The sequence below is a fragment of the Delphinapterus leucas genome, chromosome 8, assembly GCF_059928025.1.
Source record: "Delphinapterus leucas isolate spDelLeu-1000000601 "Yukka" chromosome 8, BTC_Dleu_Yukka2, whole genome shotgun sequence".
NCBI classification, from domain to species: Eukaryota; Metazoa; Chordata; class Mammalia; order Artiodactyla; family Monodontidae; genus Delphinapterus; species Delphinapterus leucas.
Genome location: NC_143136.1, coordinates 43,197,169 through 43,218,618, shown reverse-complemented (window position 1 = coordinate 43,218,618; position 21,450 = coordinate 43,197,169). Strand labels below are relative to the sequence as shown.

Sequence of the window (21,450 nt, the reverse complement as noted above, 5' to 3'; positions counted from 1 at the left end):
TCTGCTTTATAACAAAGTGAATCAGCTATACATATACATATGTTTCCATATGTCTTCCCTCTTGCGTCTCCCTCCCTCCCACTCTCCCTATCGCACCCCTCCAGGCTGTCACAAAGCACCGAGCTAATATCCCTGTGCCTTGCGGCTGCTTCCCCCTAGCTATCTACCTTACTACGTTTGTTAGTGTGTATATGTCCATGACTCTCTCTCGCCCTGTCAAAGCTCACCCTTCCCCCTCCCCATATCCTCAAGTCCGTTCTCCAGTAGGTCTGCGTCTTTATTCCTGTCTTACCCCTAGGTTCTTCATGACATTTTTTTCCCCTTAAATTCCATACATATGTGTTAGCATACGGTATTTGTCTTTTTCTTTCTGACTTACTTCACTCTGTATGACAGACTCTAGGTCTATCCATCTCATTACAAATAGCTCAATTTCATTTCTTTTTAAGGCTGAGTAATATTCCATTGTATATATGTGCCACATCTTCTTTATCCATTCATCCGATGATGGGCGCTTAGGTTGTTTCCATCTCCGGGCTGTTGTAAATAGAGCTGCAATGAACATTTTGGTACATGACTCTTTTTGAACTATGGTTTTCTCAGGGTATATGCCCAGTAGTGGGATTGCTGGGTCATATGGTAATTCTATTTGTAGTTTTTTAAGGAACCTCCATACTGTTCTCCATAGTGGCTGAACCAATTCACATTCCCACCAGCAGTGCAAGAGGGTTCGCTTTTCTCCACACCCTCTCCAGCATTTATTGTTTCTAGATTTTTTGATGATGGCCATTCTGACTGGTATGAGATGATATCTCATTGTAGTTTTGATTTGCATTTCTCTAATGATTAATGATGTTGAGCATTCTTTCATGTGTTTGTTGGCATTCTGTATATCTTCTTTGGAGAAATGTCTATTTAGGTCTTCTGCCCATTTTTGGATTGGGTTGTTTGTTTTTTTGTTACTGAGCTGCATGAGCTGCTTGTAAATTTTGGAGATTAATCCTTTGTCAGTTGCTTCATTTGCAAATATTTTCTCCCATTCTGAGGGTTGTCTTTTGGTCTTGATTATGGTTTCCTTTGCTGTGCAAAAGCTTTGAAGTTTCATTAGGTCCCATTTGTTTATTTTTGGTTTTATTTCCATTACTCTAGGAGGTGGGTCAGAAAGGATCTTGCTGTGATTTATGTCATAGAGTGTTCTGCCTATGTTTTCCTCTAAGAGTTTGATAGTTTGTGGCCTTACATTTAGGTCTTTAATCCATTTTGAGCTTATTTTTGTGTATGGTGTTAGGGAGTGATCTAATCTCATACTTTTACATGTACCTGTCCAGTTTTCCCAGCACCACTTATTGAAGAGGCTGTCCTTTCTCCATTGTACATTCCTGCCACCTTTATCAAAGATAAGGTGTCCATATGTGCGTGGGTTTATCCCTGGGCTTTCTATCCTGTTCCATTGATCTGTCTTTCTGTTTTTGTGCCAGTACCATACTGTCTTGATTACTGTAGCTTTGTAGTATAGTCTGAAGTCAGGGAGCCTGATTCCTCCAGCTCCTTTTTTCGTTCTCAAGATTGCTTTGGCTATTCGGGGTCTTTTGTGTTTCCATACAAATTGCGAAATTTTTTGTTCTAGTTCTGTGAAAAATACCAGTGGTAGTTTGATAGGGATTACATTGAATCTGTAGATTGCTTTGGGTAGTAGAGTCATTTTCACAATGTTGATTCTTCCCATCCAGGAACATGGTATATCTCTCCATCTATTTGTATCATCTTTAATTTCTTTCATCAGTGTCTTATAATTTTCTGCATACAGGTCTTTCGTCTCCTTAGGTAGGTTTATTCCTAGATATTCTATTCTTTTTGTTGCAATGGTAAATGGGAGTGTTTTCTTGATTTCACTTTCAGATTTTTCATCATTAGTATATAGGAATGCCAGAGATTTCTGTGCATTAATTTTGTATCCTGCTACTTTACCAAATTCATTGATTAGCTCTAGTAGTTTTCTGGTAGCATCTTTAGGATTCTTTATGTATAGTATCATGTCATCTGCAAACAGTGACAGCTTTACTTCTTCTTTTCCGATTTGGATTCCTTTTATTTCCTTTTCTTCTCTGATTGCTGTGGCTAAAACTTCCAAAACTATGTTGAATAAGAGTGGTGAGAGTGGGCAACCTTGTCTTGTTCCTGATCTTAGTGGAAATGCTTTCAGTTTTTCACCATTGAGGACGATGTTGGCTGTGGGCTTGTCATATATGGCCTTTATTATGTTGAGGAAATTTCCCTCTATGCCTACTTTCTGCAGGGTTTTTATCATAAATGGGTGTTGAATTTTGTCAAAAGCTTTCCCTGCATCTATTGAGATGATCATATGGTTTTTCTCCTTTAATTTGTTAATATGGTTTATCACATTGATAGATTTGCGTATATTGAAGAATCCTTGCATTCCTGGAATAAACCCCACTTGATCATGTTGTATGATCCTTTTAATGTGCTGTTGGATTCTGTTTGCTAGTATTTTGTTGAGGATTTTTGCATCTATGTTCATCAGTGATATTGGCCTGTAGTTTTCTTTCTTTGTGACATCCTTGTCTGGTTTTGGTATCAAGGTGATGGTGGCCTCGTAGAAGGAATTTGGGAGTGTTCCTCCCTCTGCTATATTTTGGAAGAGTTCGAGAAGGATAGGTGTTAGCTCTTCTCTAAACGTTTGATAGAATTCACCTGTGAAGCCATCTGGTCCTGGGCTTTTGTTTGTTGGAAGATTTTTAATCACAGTTTCAATTTCAGTGCTTGTGATTGGTCTGTTCATATTTTCTATTTCTTCCTGATTCAGTCTTGGCAGGTTGTGCATTTCTAAGAATTTGTCCATTTCTTCCAGATTGTCCATTTTATTGGCATAGAGTTGCTTGTAGTAATCTCTCATGATTTTTTTTATTTCTGCAGTGTCAGTTGTTACTTCTCCTTTTTCATTTCTAATTCTATTGATTTGAGTCTTCTCCCTTTTTTTCTTGATGAGTCTGGCTAGTGGTTTATCTATTTTGTTTATCTTCTCAAAGAACCAGCTTTTAGTTTTATTGATCTTTGCTATCGTTTCCTTCATTTCTTTTTCATTTATTTCTGATCTGATTTTTATGATTTCTTTCCTTCTGCTAGCTTTGGGGTTTTTTTGTTCTTCTTTCTCTAATTGCTTGAGGTGCAATGTTAGGTTGTTTATTCGAGATGTTTCCTGCTTCTTACACAGATACTTTCTTATAGTCGTGGCACTAAATGGCAATTTAGACTGGAGAAAATGTGGTACAAGTCTCAAGGGATGTTATCTCCTAAAAGAAGAATAGCATAGAGATATACTAAGAAGAAGCCTTAAGATTTTAAATGTGCATATACCTGCGTAAACTGTAAGGATGGGAGACATGGCTGTCCTGTTCACGGTAGTGTATCAAGAGCCTAGGGTGATACCTGATACACAACAGGTGCTCAGTAAATGCTGGAGATGAGGATGGAATTGGTTAAATATAGGCAGGCTCTATATTTTCCTGCTTTATTATTTGGGACATATCCATGATCCTATATATGCAGTTGTCAGTGATTTATCATGTGGTTGCCAATGTCTAAACAAAAAGGCAACAAGTTACTTAATTCTCTGTGCCTCCATTTCTTTCTCTTTGAAATGAGGATAATAGTACTGATCTCATAGGGTTGTGATGAGTTGTAAATAATTTGTTAACATCTAAAGCACTTGTAATAGTGCCTGGCACGTAGTAAGCACTCAATAAATGTTTGCTTCTTTTCATTATTGTATATTTATTTGTTGATTGTCTCTAGCTCCTAGCCAAATATATACCCTATAATGACAGAGACTCAGTTTGTATGGTTCATTGCTAAATGATAGCAACTAAAATAGTGTCTAACATCTAATATATATTTGTTGAATTAACTAAGTAATAATCACATAAGTACCTAATGTACAGTAAGCACAGTTTGACATAGAGAAATTTATTGAGAAATAAAGCTTATTCTTTATTGGGTAAGTTTATCTGAATATTCTATGTTAATCATTTAAAAATACTTTTTGTAATTCCCACAAAGGCAAACGAAGTTATTGGTAATCAAGCACCATCTGTCACTAATGCCTCTGTTCAGCTTGAAAGAAGTAACCCAATCCTGTGGTTATGAAGGAAAGCAAACGTTGACATTGGTGTGTGGCCCAGTTATTATTACTGCCCAATAAACCACCCCAGACTTAGTGGAGTAAAACAACGGCCCTGTTATATGCTCTTGGATTCTGTGGGTCAAGAATTCAGTTGGAGCTCAGCAGGGTTGGCTTGTCTCCATGACATATGGGACCTCAGCTGGGAAGACTCTAGTGATTGGGGGCAACTTGCATGAGTTGGGGGGTTGGAGTCCTCTGGAGGCTTTGTCGCTCATGTGTCAGGCTCCTGGGCTGGGATGATTCAAGGGGTGAGCTCAGCTAGACTGTTAACTAGAGCCATCTATGTGTGGCCTCGTGTGATTTGGGCTTCTCACAGCAAGGCGGCTGTGAGAGGGAGTGTTCCAAGAGAGAACATCCTGACAGCAAGTGTTCCAAGAGAACCAGGAAGAAGCCCGAGTAGACTGGGTAATCGTACAGCATCACTGTGACTCTGTTAAGTCCATGTGAGCACAAGCTTGCTCAGTTTCAGTGCCGGGGAATGTAGATTCCACCTCTCAGTGGGAAGAGTGGGAAAAGAATTCGTGACCATTTTATTTTAAACAACCTAAAGCTGATAGATTGTTTTCAGAAATGACCACAATAGTTTCTTAGCTTGTGTCCACATGCTTCGGTAGTCCCCTCTCTCAATGACTTAAGGCTTGGCCATGAGATTTGTTTTGGTCAATGGAACAATTTGCAAACATGGCACAATGAGAGACTCGAAAGTTGGTTCTCTACTGGGGCTTATCCTCTCTTGCTTCTCTGGGGAACTCATTACCACCATGTGCGTGAACCTGGGCTAGTCTGCTGGGTGATGAGAGGCACATGGAATGAACCAGCAGACGTGTGTGAATGAGGGCATCTTAGATCAGCCAGCTGCCAGCCAACCTGCCAGCAGAGATCAGCCAAGCTGGCTTAGATCAGAGGAACTACAAATCTGACTCTCAGACTCATGAGCTAATAAATGGTATTGGTCTAAGCTGGTAAGTTTTGGGGGCATTTGTTATGCAGCAGAAAATAACTTGAGACAGAGGTCTAATAGGTAATATCCTTTCCCCACCCAGTTTGGAAACACATGAGAAATAGGCACAGGAAATAAGCTGGAGAGGAAGCAGCTTTATTACTGTAGAGGCAAGGTTGAAGAAAGCAGCTTTTGGTTTATCACCCAAGAGGATGTGCTAGTAGTCCTTTGGCAGGTTGGCAGGCATTGACAGCACCGAGCAACCCCTGGCCTCTCCTTGTGCGCATTGCCCCATCTGTCTTACAGCCTGGGAGTGGGGCTGAATTTGTGCACAGTGTGGGGAATGAGGGGGCTGAGCTGTACATGCATGCCCATTTCTTCTTCCAAACTTCGCTGCTCAGAGGAGTCTTTCCTCCTGCTGAGGAGAGGAGTGAGTAAGGGGCTGAGAAGCTGGGGAGTTCATCTCATGAAATCCTCCCTCATGGAATCATAAAGCAGGAAGAAATGCCTACCTTACTCACAGGGAAGGTGGAGGGTAGAACAAATTGCTCTGAATTCTTTTTCTTTTACATTTCTTTTGAATTTACGATGCAGTTAATTTATGTGCTGACTATCTCAGGGCATGTTGTTTAATCCTTATGTATGGCACATTCCTGCCATTTTGTAGCATATGGAATATAAGTTTACCCTTTTAAATTGTTTGAGATTTATAGCTTTGTTCTTCCTTTTATATCATACCTTGGGTTTAACTGATCATTAGTGGGTGGGTGACTGGGAGCAAAGCTATCTGTTATAACACTTCCTAAAGGAAACTCTGATCCGTATATATATGTGTAATTGGGGACTTACCTGTACATGAGTCAGTTCTCAACAGCTAGTGACTATTCATCAGTATAGGGTCAAAATTCATCAAAAACTGAGATAATTTACCTAGTTTGTAATACAAGGCTGGGCTTTTTTTAGCACTTTGACATTTAATACCCCTAAAGAAGACAGAAATAATCAAACATGGGTTGTGAAGTATCTGTAGCAATAAAACTGAAATTTCAAAGAGTAATTCTGTTACTCTGTAATGGATGGCTTTATATAAAAATAGATGCTTTCCTTTGTCTCAATTTTATTTTGGTGTTCTTTCTTATACAAAAACATGTTTACCATGAAAAAAGACAACATGTTTATCATGAAACAAGACTATATACCCATACTATAGAAGAAATCAGGTGTTCAAATATGTCTAAATTAACCTCAGATTAAGAAATGAATCAAGGTTTATTAGAATTGTATGTATAATAATAAGATATTATGGACTAGATATTTCATTAATTTTATTTCAGGGTTGGGTATCAAATTGTAGATTCAGATACACACATAAGTTACTTTCCAATTATTAGATAAACTTTAAATTTGTATTAGAAAAAAGTCTGTTGTGAAAATGCATAAATGTTATATATATGCAACTGGATCCTGATTTAAAAAATGGCATTTAATTAGGTAGATAATAAGGCAAATTTTCTTAGCGTTTTAAAGCCCAAGTTGATTTTTCATGTGCAGACACTGGGAACCCTCTCACAGCTTTTCATGTAACGTGTCCAGCTGTCACTGGTGCTAATTTATAACTTTAGGACTCTGACTTTTGATTTAAAACTTTAAGGTGCTTTCTTAGAAATGAAAATGCTGCATGGAGGTGGAGGTAGGGGAAACACTGTCCTGTCACGGCGCGCCAGGTGTTTGAGGTCTCTCAAAGCCTGTAACCTGCAGATAGACAAAGGTCTGTGTGAGACCTGGGCTGAGAGAGAGTACTGGGGTGAACACCCACCTCTGCTTTCTGTAATACACGTGCACAGTGAATGATTTGTAAGAAGACATTTGCGCCATCTTTTTTTACTTTAAAGCTTGTCTTTAGTGAAACTTCCTAATTCTCAATCTTGAGGGTTATGTTGTGTATTTCCAGAAAAAGTATAGAGTTGATTTTAGAATATATACTCCAATATAGGAGCAAACATTAGTTCATAATCCAAGATTTACACTGAAATTACCATCAGTTATGCCCAGTAACTTATTGGTTATTTGACATTTTTTCTTCTTCAAGACAGCGGAGTCCAAAGGCAGATAAATTGTTGTTACTTAGATTGCAGGCCTTTCACTATTGCTAACTGTATCATTTCACTTTATTAAAGGGACACAAATCCGTTGGAAGAGCCTTCAGTGCCACTCAAACACTTTTTTCATAATGTGTATCTTTGAGCAATTGGAGAGGAGCAGGGTCGGTCATGTCTGCATCTTGGGCTTTCATTGTCATTCTGGCTTTACTGGCAAAACTGAGACAAAGCAAATTCTTCCCTAAGCCTTAATCAAGAACTTGGACCATTTCTTCTTTTTCAGGAAGGGAGATTATACATAGAGTAAAGAAACTTTGATCGGGCTTCCCTGGTGGCGCAGTGGTTGAGAGTCCACCTGCCGATGCAGGGGACACAGGTTCGTGGCCCGGTCCGGGAAGATCCCACATGCCGCGGAGCGGCTGGGCCTGTGAGCCATGGCCGCTGAGCCTGCGTGTCCGGAGCCTGTGCTCCACAATGGGAGAGGCCTGCATACCGCAAAAAAAGAAAAAAAAAAAAAAGAAACTTTGATCATGCTATCTAATCCTTCACCCGTTATGTTCCAAAGTAATGTGATTTTTTTCCCCCTTCCAAACCACTACTTGTTCTTTTATTCCTTGGCTTATTAAAAGACATCCGTCTCCAGCAGGTGCAAACATGGACATTTTACTTCTTTCATATCTTATGCCCTAGGGAGGTTGTCCCAGTGCCCAGGAACATGTATATGCTGTGGACTAGCTGGTAATTAGTCAAAAGTAAGAAAACCCCTCAGTGATGGTCTGATTCTGTTAATAGTCAGGTGGCAGTGTCATGGTGGAGTTGGTGGGAAAGTTCTGATTCCAGAGTTTCTCTGTCCCTACCCATTGCTTTTCCCCTTTAGAATGGCTTAATAGGTTTATTTCTTCCCTTAAAACTTAAATTTATATAACATTTGATATGAACTTAAATTTATATCTTGAGGGTTCAAGAATGTAGCTGCATTGGAATATACGGAGGCTATTATACTCTCTTCTCTACTAAATATCTGGCATATCCTATACTCCTTTTTATTAAGTCTTCTTAGTAGTAGAGGCGCAATCAGTGGTAGCAGAAGCATCTAAAGCAGAAGAGAAGGCTGTGCCAGTGTTTCGCTTTGCCTTAATTCAGGGGCACATTAAAATGTTCAGGTGGCAAGTCGTTATAGTGAATTGAATTTATGTTCTGTACCTTGAGTAATTATTTGTGTGGCTTCATGCTGTTAGATTATGTTGGGTTTTTTCAAAAAGAAATAGACTAGGGAATGGTTTTAAGCACTAGTAAATTATTTGGGAGCAAACATTTTCCCTGATTACTGTTCTGCCTAGAAGCTTGTAACTTACAAGAAAAGTCATAAAGAAATAGGAGGCTCTGGGGTAATCAACAAAGCATTTTAGGTGGTAAAACCCTCAACTGCTTTGTAATAAAAGGTTCCTCATTTTGTGATTGAGTTGCTTAGGTGAAGTCATATATTTTATGTAGAGAACAGCCTCAGGCTTTTCAAGTGTTTGTGGATTTAGCATTCTTTTTGCTGGAAAATTATAAAGAGCATAGCATGATACCTTAGTCTCCTAAAGCTTTGCATTCTGGCTTTGTTGCTTAGTAAAAATGTGATGTGAGCCTCGTTTTCTCATCTACAAAATGGGGATTATAAAACCAACGTCAGAGGAGGTGCTCAGGGTTGAATATGATAACAAATGAAAAGTACTGAATGCAGAGCGGAAGGTCAGTGAAAGTTCCCTTGCACTTCCCCTCCTGCACTGTTCCTTTTAAATGCACGTTGTATTATGTTTCAGATTTGACTATGATAGTGATCACTGATCATATCAGCATGTGTGGTGCAAGGAGTACATTGGCCAACGTTCCCTTCCACCCTGCACAGGCGAATATTATTCTTTAACCTGGTGACTGTGAATATTATCCTTTAACTTGGTGACTGTTATCTGCTGAATCTTATAGCCTAAACTCTCCATAGTGTGTGAGCATTTGTTCAAAAAGTGCCAAACATAAGGCTGGCCATTGTTGCTGTTGCACAGTGTGGCCCTGTCAGGTGCTCTGAAGGTGTGATTTCATGTCTTGAAATACCACAGTTTGCTTGTGGAGTGTGACTGGGTGAGTGCCACAGAACAGTTGTTTGTCATCATCATTAAGGTGCCCCTGTGAGGTGAGGCTGGTGAGGCATGGCGGGATTCTTGGTGCTATGGGGGGAGCCTGGGGTTTGTGGGCTTTGACAGGTGAAAGACACATGGTCATTCTCTTTTCTCACCCCCATCTCCTGCTCTCTCTTAAAGGTGTTGCCAGCCCACCTTGGACAGTGCCGCTGCTCTTGGTTTGGGTGGTGGGTGCAATCAAGAGCATGTATGTGTGACAATTGTAGGTCAAGAGGAAGAAGGTCTTCAGGTTTGCAGTCAGTGCCAGGCTCATTCCCAGGTAGTGCTGGCGCATAGTGGGTGCGCAGTGAGTTGATTGAAGGAATTTGTGCATGAATGGATAAAGTAAACTGAAGCATTTGTTTATATTTTTCATGTAGTCGAGTTACTTTCTTCTAGGCTCGAGGAATTTCCTCTAAGGAATAGCTTCTCAATGAAGACTCTGCCCATGCACTGGGAGGTCTTTCTTCTAAAACTGTGCTGGTACTCTTAGGACCCCAAAGGAGCTTGGTCCATGATAAGTGCAATCATACTGCACTTTTATCCTTACCTGTTTATTCTGTCTTCTGCCCTGGATGTCAGTATTTATAAGTTGATTGAAACGTTCAGTCCTTAGAGATGATGACTATTACACAATCCTTTTCTTTTTTTGGCTAAATATGAAGTCTTCATTATTCTCCATCTATGATTTGAGGGCATTGGCTGTCATCCAGGTCAAGTTAGAGCTGGAGATGAAAATGAAAACTCTGCAGCATCCCGTTCCTAATAATTTTTGTGTTTACATATTTTTGTTCTCTTTCTGTCAAGTTTATTTTATGTGTCCTTACAACCCATCTCTTCATTCTTACAAATGGCCTTGTGTGTTTGGAGCACCCTAGGGCTTCTCATTCATCAAATCTACACTCCTTAACTCTACCTAAACTCCTCCTTACGTGCTAGTGTAGATTCCAGAAATACAACTTAAGAAGTTCAAGGACAAGTCTCTGTGAAATTGCACATCTTTCTCTCCCTTACTCATTTTTCTGAATTATGTTTAGATTTCAATCTGATGGGAAATCAAATTAGTGCTCAATGATAGGATCACTGATTCATAATTTTATAACTAATCTGGCCTTTGCTCACAGAATCCAGACCCTCTTTTATATCACTGGTCAGTGATAGACGGGACTCCAGGCAGAAATATTCTCTGCCATTGTACTTTGCCACCCGCTGTTGCTGCCACAGCGGCACCTTTCTGGTTCACTTGCCTGATGGATTCATCCCTTCCTTTCTCCTTCCTTCTTCCCCTTCCTGAAAGCTTGAAAACTTGATAAGGCATCAGATTTACAGGATGAAAGATCATCTGGAATCAATGAAAGTATACTGTCAAATAACTCCAGATTCCATTAAATGAGAACCACCTTTCATTCTTTACGACTTCAAGAGATCAAGAAAGTCTGGTTCACTTATGTCAGGTAGCAGGGCATGTGGATATGGTGGGGTCTGCACTTGGGTCAGAGAGCCTGATTTCAAATCCATCTTGAACTCTTGGACTGTTAGTTTTTTCATCTGTAAAATCATACCTTACAAAAATGGTGGGGAGGATTCAATGAAATAATGTCCAAAAAGCACTTAGCATAAAATAAGGTATCAAAAATGTTAACTTGTTATCATTATAACTCAAGTGAATTCTTAACTGAATGGCTGCATTTCCTTGCTTAGATTTGTAATACTACATATTGAAGAACTAATGTCATCATGTATAAAATCAAGAGAATATTATTATAAAAGCTGTATTGTCTTTAATCAGCTTGTCGAATGTATTGTTAAACTTATTTTGCGTATTCACTATGGTTCAAAAAGAACCTGGTTTGTTTAATTTGGCGGTTTTAGTTAGAGCTGTGCTTCTTCCTGAAAGTAGAACCGAAAATGTAGCTTCTGTTATTATTTTATTAAAACAAAACAGAAAATGAAAAAGAAAGTGAGGGGGAAAAGAAAAGCATGGTGTATTTGAAAGTGAAACTAATACTGTACTATGAATTTGATTCTTTTTCCCTCTAGATCTTTTAGAGAAATCTCGTGTTGTTAAGCAGCCAAGAGGTGAAAGAAACTTCCACGTGTTCTATCAGCTGCTTTCTGGTGCCTCTGAAGAGCTCCTCAGTAAGTCCCTGTTTCTTTTTTTCTTTTTTTTTTAAGAATTTTATTTTATTTAATTTATTTTTGGCTGCATTGGGTCTTTGTTGCGCTGTGCAGTCTTCTCATTGTGGTGGCTTCTCTTGTTGCAGAGCATGGGCTCTAGGTGCGTGGGCTCAGTAGTTGTGGCTCACGGGCTTAGTTGCTCCGCGGCATGTGGGATCTTCCCGGACCAGGGCTCGAACCTGTCTCCCCTGCATTGGCAGGCGGATTCTTAACCACTGTGCCACTGGGGAAGCCCCAGTCCCTGTTTCTATGTTTTAACTTTTACTCTTGCAACATTTTCCAAAGCAGAAGCGTTCCATACGGTTTTCCTCTTCCTTCTTAAAATTTTCCCATGATTCTGGCTGAAGGGATGAATACGATGTGCTGTCTTCTGCCACCTTGCAGTCTTTGTTTGATATCTGTCCCCAGAGTACCTCACCAGGTAGGCTGGTGAGGGACATGTCTCAGATGGTTTGCTAAAAGAGCTAAAAGTTGAGGGAGGGGCTCATCATCAATTTAAAAAATAAAATGGAAGAATATAATTAGTCCAGTTGGGGAGAAAAAATCAGCAGGGAGCAGTAGATGAAAAAATCAGCAGGGAGCAGTAGATGAATACAATTCCATAAAAACAAATTGCTCAGTGATGATTTAAAAATAGTGGGAAGGCATTTGCAACTGATACAAGAGATCAAAGTCTGACCTTTGTATATTTTAGAGAATTAATATAAGTCCATCAGGATAGGCAATAGCTAAGTGATGAAAAGTTTTGAGCAAGTAGTCCAAACAAGAAGAGCTATGGAAAGTCAACACACTTGGGGGAAAAAATCATCCTTACTAATTATCGACAAATTTAAATTGAAACAGCACTGAAGTGTTCACCACACATGTATTAGCAAAAGTTATTAAAGCAGATAAAGCTGGCAGAGTTGTCAGGCACTGATCTGCTTAGAGCTTGTGGGTATCACTTCAAAGTGAGGACTTCTTGGGGGACTAATTGGCAAAGCAGAATAAGTCATAAAATGATCAGAGCCTACCACCCAGGTGCACCACTTTTTGGAATAAACCCAATGAAATAATTCAAAAGAATCCAAAGAAACATTTTGTGTGAAGACATTTATCACTGTCCTTTATTTGTTATTATAAACTGGAGAAAATCCAAATGTCCAGCAGTGGGGGAATCACTGGGCAGACATCGTACGTTATAAGGAAATAGTACGTTGAAGATACTTTATATTATCAAAGTTTGGAAAGAACCTGTCTCGATAAGAATACATGTAAAACAAGCAGAGTTTGAAATATGTACAATGGTGATAAAGGTGATTTTAGAAAAACACTGATCTTTGGGTATCAATTTTTGTTCTATTGCTTGAATGCATAGTGTGAAATCTTTTTATCTGAAGCGTTAAGGGGATGAAATATTGAAGATGATTAGATTGGTTGAAGTAACTTATAAACTTGTATGTGTGATTCAATAGATAAGCTTAAACTTGAGCGGGATTTCAGCAGATACAATTACCTGAGTCTGGATTCTGCCAAAGTTAATGGAGTGGACGACGCAGCAAATTTCAGAACCGTTAGGGTAAGGTGTAACCCTCTTATTACTCTTTAAAATGGGTAACACTATACTGCTCAATCAGAATTGGTAATAATTCTGAGTTTTCTTCGATGTATAACTCATGCTCCCTAAGGTTTTAGAATTATAGAAGAATTTGTTTTATTTTTATTAGTTTGATTTTTTATTAGCTCAAAAATCCTACAGTATCGAGAAGGCCATGCTTTACTGGAGCACGCAGTTTTACTGTTTGTCAAAAGGAGCTTTCTTATTATATTATCTTGGGGTTTAACTTTTAGTATTGTACTGAAATTCCAAATGTCTTTATAGCCAAACTCAGTAGTTAAATTCCACATGTAAACCTGTCCTACAGTCATGTTAAGTCAAATCTGTTTTTCAGACAGAAAGTCATGGTTATATACAGTTTTCAAAAAATCATGCATAAACCAGAATAATTAGCATTTGTGTTCATTAGAAAAGAAATTATTTTAAATTGTACTCTACATTCTATGTTTATTAGACACTTGGAAAATTACTTCTATAGGACATGATCTGATAACGGTTATTTACTTCTAAATGAGAAAGCTGTGATAGTGGTGATGGGGGGGATAGGTTAGATTATAGGTAAAATAAGACTGGAATCGGTTCATCTTTGGGGGTGAGTGAAAATAACATGGGGTTCTTTTCCTGCTCTTTAGACTTTTATATATGTTTGAAATTTTCTAGAACAAAAAATCTTACAGCACTCCCATTACTATGTAACGTAGTCACTATAAATAGTTAGATAGACAGATAGGTAGGTAGAGAGAGAGAGAGAAAGTAAATAAGGAAGCAAGCAAGCTGGGCTAGTCTTAACAAGAAAGCATTTCTTAAGAGTATCATTTTTTAAAATTGTCTCAACATCCTCTTACAGAAACCTGTTGACTCCTGGACATGATTTTAAGACTTGAGTTCAGGACCAGTTCCATAACTGCTTTGCCTGGCAGATCATTGGCACTCAATAAAAATTTATGACTGGACGAATGTTCTGTGTTATCCATAGTTTGTGGAATCAGGCACTTCACCTTTGCAAACTACAGTTTTTCTCGTATGTAAAATAAACGAAGAGGTTTTTTTTTGTAGGGGTTTATGAAAGCTGTTTGTTTGGAGTCAGAGTGGGAACCCAGGGCTCAGCTCTCAGCCTTCTCTCCCTCCGTCTTCCTCTTTACATGCCCCCTTTGCCACAGCCCGTGAAGTACCCCAGGGCTCCTTGAATCAGAGCTTGAAGCCACTGAACAAGATAGAGCCCCACTTTGGTGCTATTTCAGGTCTCTTAATAGGTTTGTCTTTTGGAAAGTTTATTCCAGGACACTTTGTCTTTTTGTTGTTGTTGTTATTTTTGTTTTTTTTCAGAGCCGAATCTGTTATATGATTTATTTTTAAAAAATAATAAAGAGCTACAGAAAGAAAACAGGTGCTTTCCCCCCCTCCCCAGAATGCCATGCAGATTGTGGGTTTCATGGACCACGAAGTTGAGTCCGTGTTGGAGGTGGTGGCCGCGGTGTTGAAGCTGGGGAACATCGAGTTCAAGCCCGAATCACGAGTGAATGGCTTAGATGAAAGCAAGATCAAAGATAAAAATGGTAAGTCAGCAGAGGACAGACCCTGTTTAGCAAAACTGGCTTTGAACTTCTGCCCAGTTTTTAATATAGAAAGTAAAACTTGCTTTTCACTGAGTTGAAAAGGCTTTCTAGTGAAATCGAGCAGAAACATAATTACAGCTCAGTCTGAAGTCTTTTGATTTATATATTTTACACTTTTGGGTTTGAAAACGATTTAGAAAGAACAGTGTAAGCCTTGAAAGTGATTATGAACAGCAGATATGCAGTCACTGTTTGTCCATTCCCGCACAACAGAGTTAAAAGAAATTTGCGAGCTGACCGGCATTGACCAGTCAGTCCTAGAGCGAGCCTTCAGTTTCCGAACAGTTGAGGCCAAGCAAGAGAAAGTTTCAACTACACTGAACGTGGCTCAGGTGGGTGAAACATAATGTCTGGAAGGGAGTTTTTAAAGTCTGTGGTATTTTTGTATAAGTGGAAACAAAAATTTTATTTTTTAGGCTATTATCTTAACTGTCATGCTGTTTTCTAGGCATCGTTCTAGGCACTAGGGACACAGGGTAACCTAAACAGATAAAGATCCCTGCCCATATGGAGCTTAAAATTTTGGCAGAAGCAGCCAGACAAAGCAGTAGACCTAATAAATAAATGTATATAGCAAGCTAGCAGGTGGTAAGTGCAGGCGACAAAGAGAAAACAGTAGAGCAGAGCAAGGGACATCCATAGTGTTGGGGGCAGAGAAGTCGAGTGAGCTGAGAAGTGGCTGGAGAGTTTTGAGCATGGGTGGTATGATCTGCATTGTATTTTAAGGAGTCATTCTGGCTGCAACGTAGAGAGCAGAGTGTAGGGGACAGATGGCCGTCTTAGTCACTTTGGCTGCTATAACAGCGTACCATAGACTGGGTGGCTTAAGCAAAAAACATTTATTTCTCTCAGTTCTGGAGGCTAGAAGCCTGGGATCAGGGTGCCAACAGGGTTGAATTCTTGGTAAGGGCCGTCTTCTTGATTTACAGACAGCTCCCTTCTTATTGTGTCCTCACATGGCAGAGAGAGAGAGCAAGCAAGTGAGCTTTGATGTCTTCATCCCCTTATAAGGGTACCAGTCCCATCATGGGGACTCCACCCTCATGACCACATCTAAATCTAATCTAATCTAAATCTAAAGGCTCCACCTCCAAATACCACTGCATTAGGGAGTAGGGCTTCAACAATATGGGTTTGGGGGTGAGAGGACACAGACATTCATAGCACAGGGGAGCACACAGTTGTGTGCTAACCCAGAGATGATGGTGGCTTTTGAACCAGGTGGTGGCAGTGGAACAAGAAGTGGTCACATCTGGATATGTTTTGAAAGTGGAGACAACAGGACTTGCTGATGCCTTGATATGTGTGATATGAAAGAAAGAGAAGAGTCAAGGATGACCCTCAACATTTTTGGCCCAAGCAACTAGGAAAATGGAATTGCCACTTATTGATTTGCAGAAGGCAGTGGGGGAAGCTGGCTGTGGTCAAGAGGCCAAACTGGCCTCGCTGCCTTTCTGACTGTTCCCCCTCCAGCCTCCACACTTAGGCCAATGAAATCTTTCTAAGACACAAATCTGAGTTGCTTATGTCTTCTCTCCTTTGGTTCAAAATGGATGAACAGATGTATACATGCATGCATGTATACCTAGGAGCTTGTGGAGACCCTTTCAGTGTAAACCCTTTGTTCTATGGTTTAGACATTTTCCCACCAGTCAGTGCTCATCTGGCCTAGAATTAAATGACTAATTCAGGACTTTTCCCACTCAGGCCTATTTTGTCCAACTGTATTCTCATCCTCCTTGCAAGTAGCCTTAAGCTTAAGACAGTAGATTGGGTTTAATCTTTCTCTCTGCTGCTCTGGCCTAGTCTTTCCTAGTAACCCAAGAATGCCTACACACCTTTAACTTTCTTTCAACTTTGATTTCTTATTTTAGGTGAGGGATTTTGGTTATGGAAATACTGTACCTTTATGCATATGTAAGTTTGATGTATACATAAAGTTTCTAGCTATAACTGTTGCGTGTCCTTCTTCCTAAGTTACTACTACTGCCGTCACGTCTGTCCCCGTCCCCCTCACTCATTCAAAGTCAGATGGTGAGTCACTTACCTCATCAAGGAAAGTTTGTTGAGAGCCTGCACAGCACAAGCCCCCACGTAGACTGTTAGTAGGGACATAAGGGATTAAAAAGGACTTTCGCAGAAAATAGTTTCTGAGCCAGACTTTGAAGGATTTAGATGTATAAAGAATGGGTGAAATGGCATTTCAAAAAGAAAACAGTGAGAGGAGCCAGGTTTGGAGTACATATCAGGAAAAGGGTTGATCAGGCTTGGCTATGGCTTTAGATATGTGAAGAGGATTCAAAGCAACATGGCTGGAAAGGTTACGTTTGGTGTCCGAGTGGCGCGTCTGCAGCAGTGGTTCTCAAACTTGAGGGTGCATCGGAATCACCTGGAGGGTTTCTTAAACACGGTTTGCAGGCCATACCCCAGAGTGTTTGGTTCAGTAGGTTTGTGGTAGGCCCGAAGAACTGGCATTTCTGACAAGTTCAGAGGTGATGCTGCTGCCACTGTGGTCCATCCAGAAGTCACATTTTGAGAACATTTCAGTAGCCAGAGTGGGGATTGTGAAGTACATAGTGATGCGATGAGAAAACAGCTAAGAGGCCCTTTAGGAATATTTCATACATATATGGAATATATGTGGATATATATGGGATATGTACATGGATATATTTTTGTCTGTTTTTATTGTGTGTTTTACTCTTGCTTTTTAATCACCCTCTACAGAAACCAGGCCCAGGTGCCTCTTACTTTGATAAGCTTGAGTCACCTTTCATCACTCGGTAAAACTTTTCCACATTCTTTTAACCTTTGGCATAAAAGAGTTTGGCTTCAGATCTTTGATTATTCAGCTCCTTTTTCAAGTTTTTTTTTTTTAATGTAGGGTTCAGAGTATTTGTTTCTACCGATCTTATTGCCTAGAAGATTTTGATTCTTTCGAGATGTGATTTGTTCTATTAACTTTTCCTCATAGCTTCAATTCTTGGGCCCCATTATCATCTTTATTGCCCCATGCCTCATTTTCCTCAAGGCATTTAGATCTTTCCCCAGATAGGATGACTAATATTGAAATAACAGAAACTCCAGGCAGAGTTACTATTCAGCTTCTACCACATACTCCCTCCTTGGCTTCCAAGGTCCTCTGTCATCTGACCCAAAATGACTTTTCTCAGTTGATTCCCTGCTGGTTCTCTAAATGCCATGCTTATTGTTACCTTATTTTACCTAGCCCTAACCCTTTGCTTATCCCCCATGCTGCTCATGTCATTGCTAATTCCTTCTGCTTTCTAAATGGTCCTTTAATTGCACCTCATCCAGAAAGCCTTCCTTGATCACATAGGCCCCAGAGTCTTCCTTCTCTGAGCTCCTTTTTCTCCTGCAAACTCCCTTGGAACCTGCCCTTTGACTGTTTGACTCCTTGGTTTGACCTCCCGCATTCTGCTGTAAGCTCCCGGAGGGCGGACCCCACATCTGTGCATCTCCGTGTCTCCAGTTACCATACTGACCTGGGCTTGCCTGAGAGTGGTCATCACGGAAGCAGTTCCACCTGGGATCTTTCTCTAAGAGCTTCCTCAGCTGCAGAAACTCAGTCTTTTCATTTGTGCTTAGAATCTGAGATGGCAAGTCAGCATCCTCGGTGTCCTCCCTCATTTCTACGCACCTTGTCCGTGATCCTTAAATGGCAGTAACCCTTCCTGCCCTTACTTTGGAGGATATTATTGTGGAGATGAGGTGGCACGAATCAGACTCAAGAAGTTACAGGTAGCCAAGTGACAGCCCCTGCGGCCAGATGTAGCTCAACAGGCATATTTTATTTGATGAATATTTGAGGAAAGGGTAGTTTTTTGTTTTTTCTGTTTTGTTAGCTTGCTTTTTAAATTTTGAATTTGAGTGCCTTTAACCTGGAATGCAGTCTCCAGCCCCCAAAGATCCCACTATATCCCGTTCATTTCTGTTGTTCAGTCCCTGAAAGCCTCTGAGTTTGAGACTTCTGGAATAAGTATTTGAAGGAAAGCAAGGAAGATTAATATTGGCTGTGGATACACTTTAAAAATTATAAAGCCGTTTACCGGAATAAGTGGTCACTATTAGTTCAGTTGCATACTGAAATGGTGGTTTGTTGGAAGCAGATAGCACACAAGTAAGAAGGCTGGATGACGTGATGATGAAATAGGGTCTGTTTACAAATAAGTAGTGTTTGGAGATAACTTGAATTTACAAGAAGAAAGGGAAAAGGATTAAGAAAGAATTATTTAGGCTCATGAGGCAGTAGTAGAGAATGAGGATACTTCAAAAATCATAATTATAAGCATACCTGTAGACTTACTATGTGCCAGGTACTGCTCTAGGCACTTAAATTTTCTATTTCAAGAAAATAAAAACTAGAAGCAAGGGTATTGGAGAAAGGATATCCATCTTAATTAAGGCTTCTTTCTTTGTGTCAGCATTTTACATACATTTTCTGCTGTGGAATTATTTACCCACCCTCCCACCCCCCTCCATGTCCATGTTTAGCATTGGACAGTCAGGCTCTATTTTTTACCAGCTTCTGGGTGGATTTTCTAACCTTCATTGGAGTAGCTGCCTGAGACTTAGCGAGCAAGGTTTGGGATTAGCACGGAAGTATCAGATGAAGGGAAAAGGTACTCTCTTTCCAGCTGCAGTACATTGCCTGCAACAGGGAGTGAGTCTGTTTTTTAAATTATTACACTTCATTTAGGAAGAATTGCAGAGAAAGAATTTTCACATAATCCAGTAAATTGTGTTCTTTATAAAATAAAAATATAATGGTTTACTTTAACTGTAATGCCCAACTTTCTACTTACAAGCAATGAAACACACACATATGTCCAGTGTTGAAGACAGCAGCAAAACCTCTTCTTTCCTCCCCTGGGGCCCGTTACTTCTCAGGCTGCTGCCGCCCATCTCCAGACCTCCCCCGGAGCACTGGTTTCAGACATATAATTAGTACTTCCTGCACACCCTCGGCACCCAGTATGTTTAAGGGCTATTAGGTTCTCCTGACCAAACCCAACTTTTCTCCAGCCTTTGCACTCTAAGTCAAGGTCAGAGAGACATATATGTCTTCTACCTCTTCTTTGTCAAGTAGCTATGAACAGCTTTCAAACAAATAGATAAGCAAGTATAAAAGGGCTTTATTTTTATTATACAAAGTATTATCCAACAATGTATTGTTTTACTGCTTATTACAAAAGATTTTTTTGAATGCTCAAAAGATTGAATGATGAAAAATATTTACAGGTCCCATCAGTCAAAACCATTTTAATGTATATCCTTTTGAGTTTCCTACATGTAGTAGCTTAAAGAAAATAGTTGTTATTATAATAAATATATAATTTTTTATCGTCACAAAACATAACAAGGATTTTTTCATTTCATTATCTAATTTTTATAACTATCATTCTGTGGTGACTGTGTAACTGCCCGCCCAATAGGTGCTTCTTTATTTATTTTACTCTGCCCCTGTTGTTGGACTTCTAAATTGCCTGTGATTTTTCTCTGTTCCATAACATTGAGATTAATATCTTTGTGGTGAAAGCTTTTGCAATATTTAAAATTAATTTCCTGGGATGTGGAAAAGTATAATAACTGGGTATAAACAATTTGCCCAGTTTTCTTAATGGCTTGACTGTTCATCCACAGTACAATAAAAACGCTCTTGAAAAGAAATTTGAAATAAAAGAGCTTTCGGTATCTTTTTAAAAACTTCATTATTTTATTGAAATTAAGCATTGTGGTAATTGCAGATACTGCGTTTTTCTTTTTCTTTTTAATAGGCTTATTATGCCCGTGATGCTCTGGCTAAAAACCTCTACAGCAGGTTGTTTTCATGGTTGGTAAATCGAATCAATGAAAGCATTAAGGTATTGAATCTCTATAAACAAATAACTCAGTTGTAATAAATGGTATTCAGAGTATACACATTAAAGATACTTTAATTTTATAATCAGGTAATTGATTACCACTTACAGAGATTGTTCCTTGAAAAGAATTTACCTTGTTTAGGATTGAAATTTGTCAGTGATTCTACCTATTTTGTTTTGCCATGTGTGTTATAAGAAATCTCACTGGTGAATAGTTTAATGGTATTTGCAGAGTAACTGTGAGAGACAGCATCCCAGGTCCTGGTTGTGACTGATCTACTAACTAGTTGTACACACTTGGCTGAAGAGGTCACTTCACCTCTCTAGCTACTAATATGTTCTTCAGTAAATGAGGGTATTGGACTAGGGGATTTTGAAAGACCCTACCTGTTGTAAGATTCAGTGATCTCTTTTTTATAATTAAGTATCTAATAAAGAAGGCCTTAGTCATGCCTTCTTTAAGTAAGTCATCTATTATTAAGATTTCTGGAAGATTCCATACCAGCGTCCTCTCTCATACATTTAAAAACAACTCAATTATATTCTTCTAGGTCTGAAACACAATTAACTTGTAATATATGTCTATATTCCTTGGTATGCTTTTAGTGTTATATTTCATGCTTAAGTTAACCCTTCAATTTGAAACTATTTTTAAGGCACAAACAAAAGTGAGAAAGAAGGTCATGGGTGTTTTGGACATTTATGGCTTCGAAATTTTTGAGGTGAGCTACTTTTTTTTTTGTATTATCTTTGTTAATGTAGAACAGTTTGG

General features: G+C 39.3%; 1 protein-coding gene across 5 annotated transcripts in view; it reads left to right on the top strand.

The window, feature by feature from the left end:
• Nucleotides 1–21,450, top strand: part of MYO1B (myosin IB) — a 192,621-nt gene that overhangs the window by 117,183 nt on the left and 53,988 nt on the right. For all 5 annotated transcript variants that reach the window (XM_089916558.1, XM_089916557.1, XM_022567282.3 and 2 more), the window contains 6 exons: nucleotides 11,443–11,541; nucleotides 13,035–13,138; nucleotides 14,586–14,733; nucleotides 15,007–15,125; nucleotides 20,592–20,678; nucleotides 21,335–21,400. In XM_089916558.1, the coding sequence (XP_089772684.1) occupies nucleotides 11,443–11,541; nucleotides 13,035–13,138; nucleotides 14,586–14,733; nucleotides 15,007–15,125; nucleotides 20,592–20,678; nucleotides 21,335–21,400 (623 nt within the window). The remainder of the gene's footprint in view (nucleotides 1–11,442; nucleotides 11,542–13,034; nucleotides 13,139–14,585; nucleotides 14,734–15,006; nucleotides 15,126–20,591; nucleotides 20,679–21,334; nucleotides 21,401–21,450) is intronic.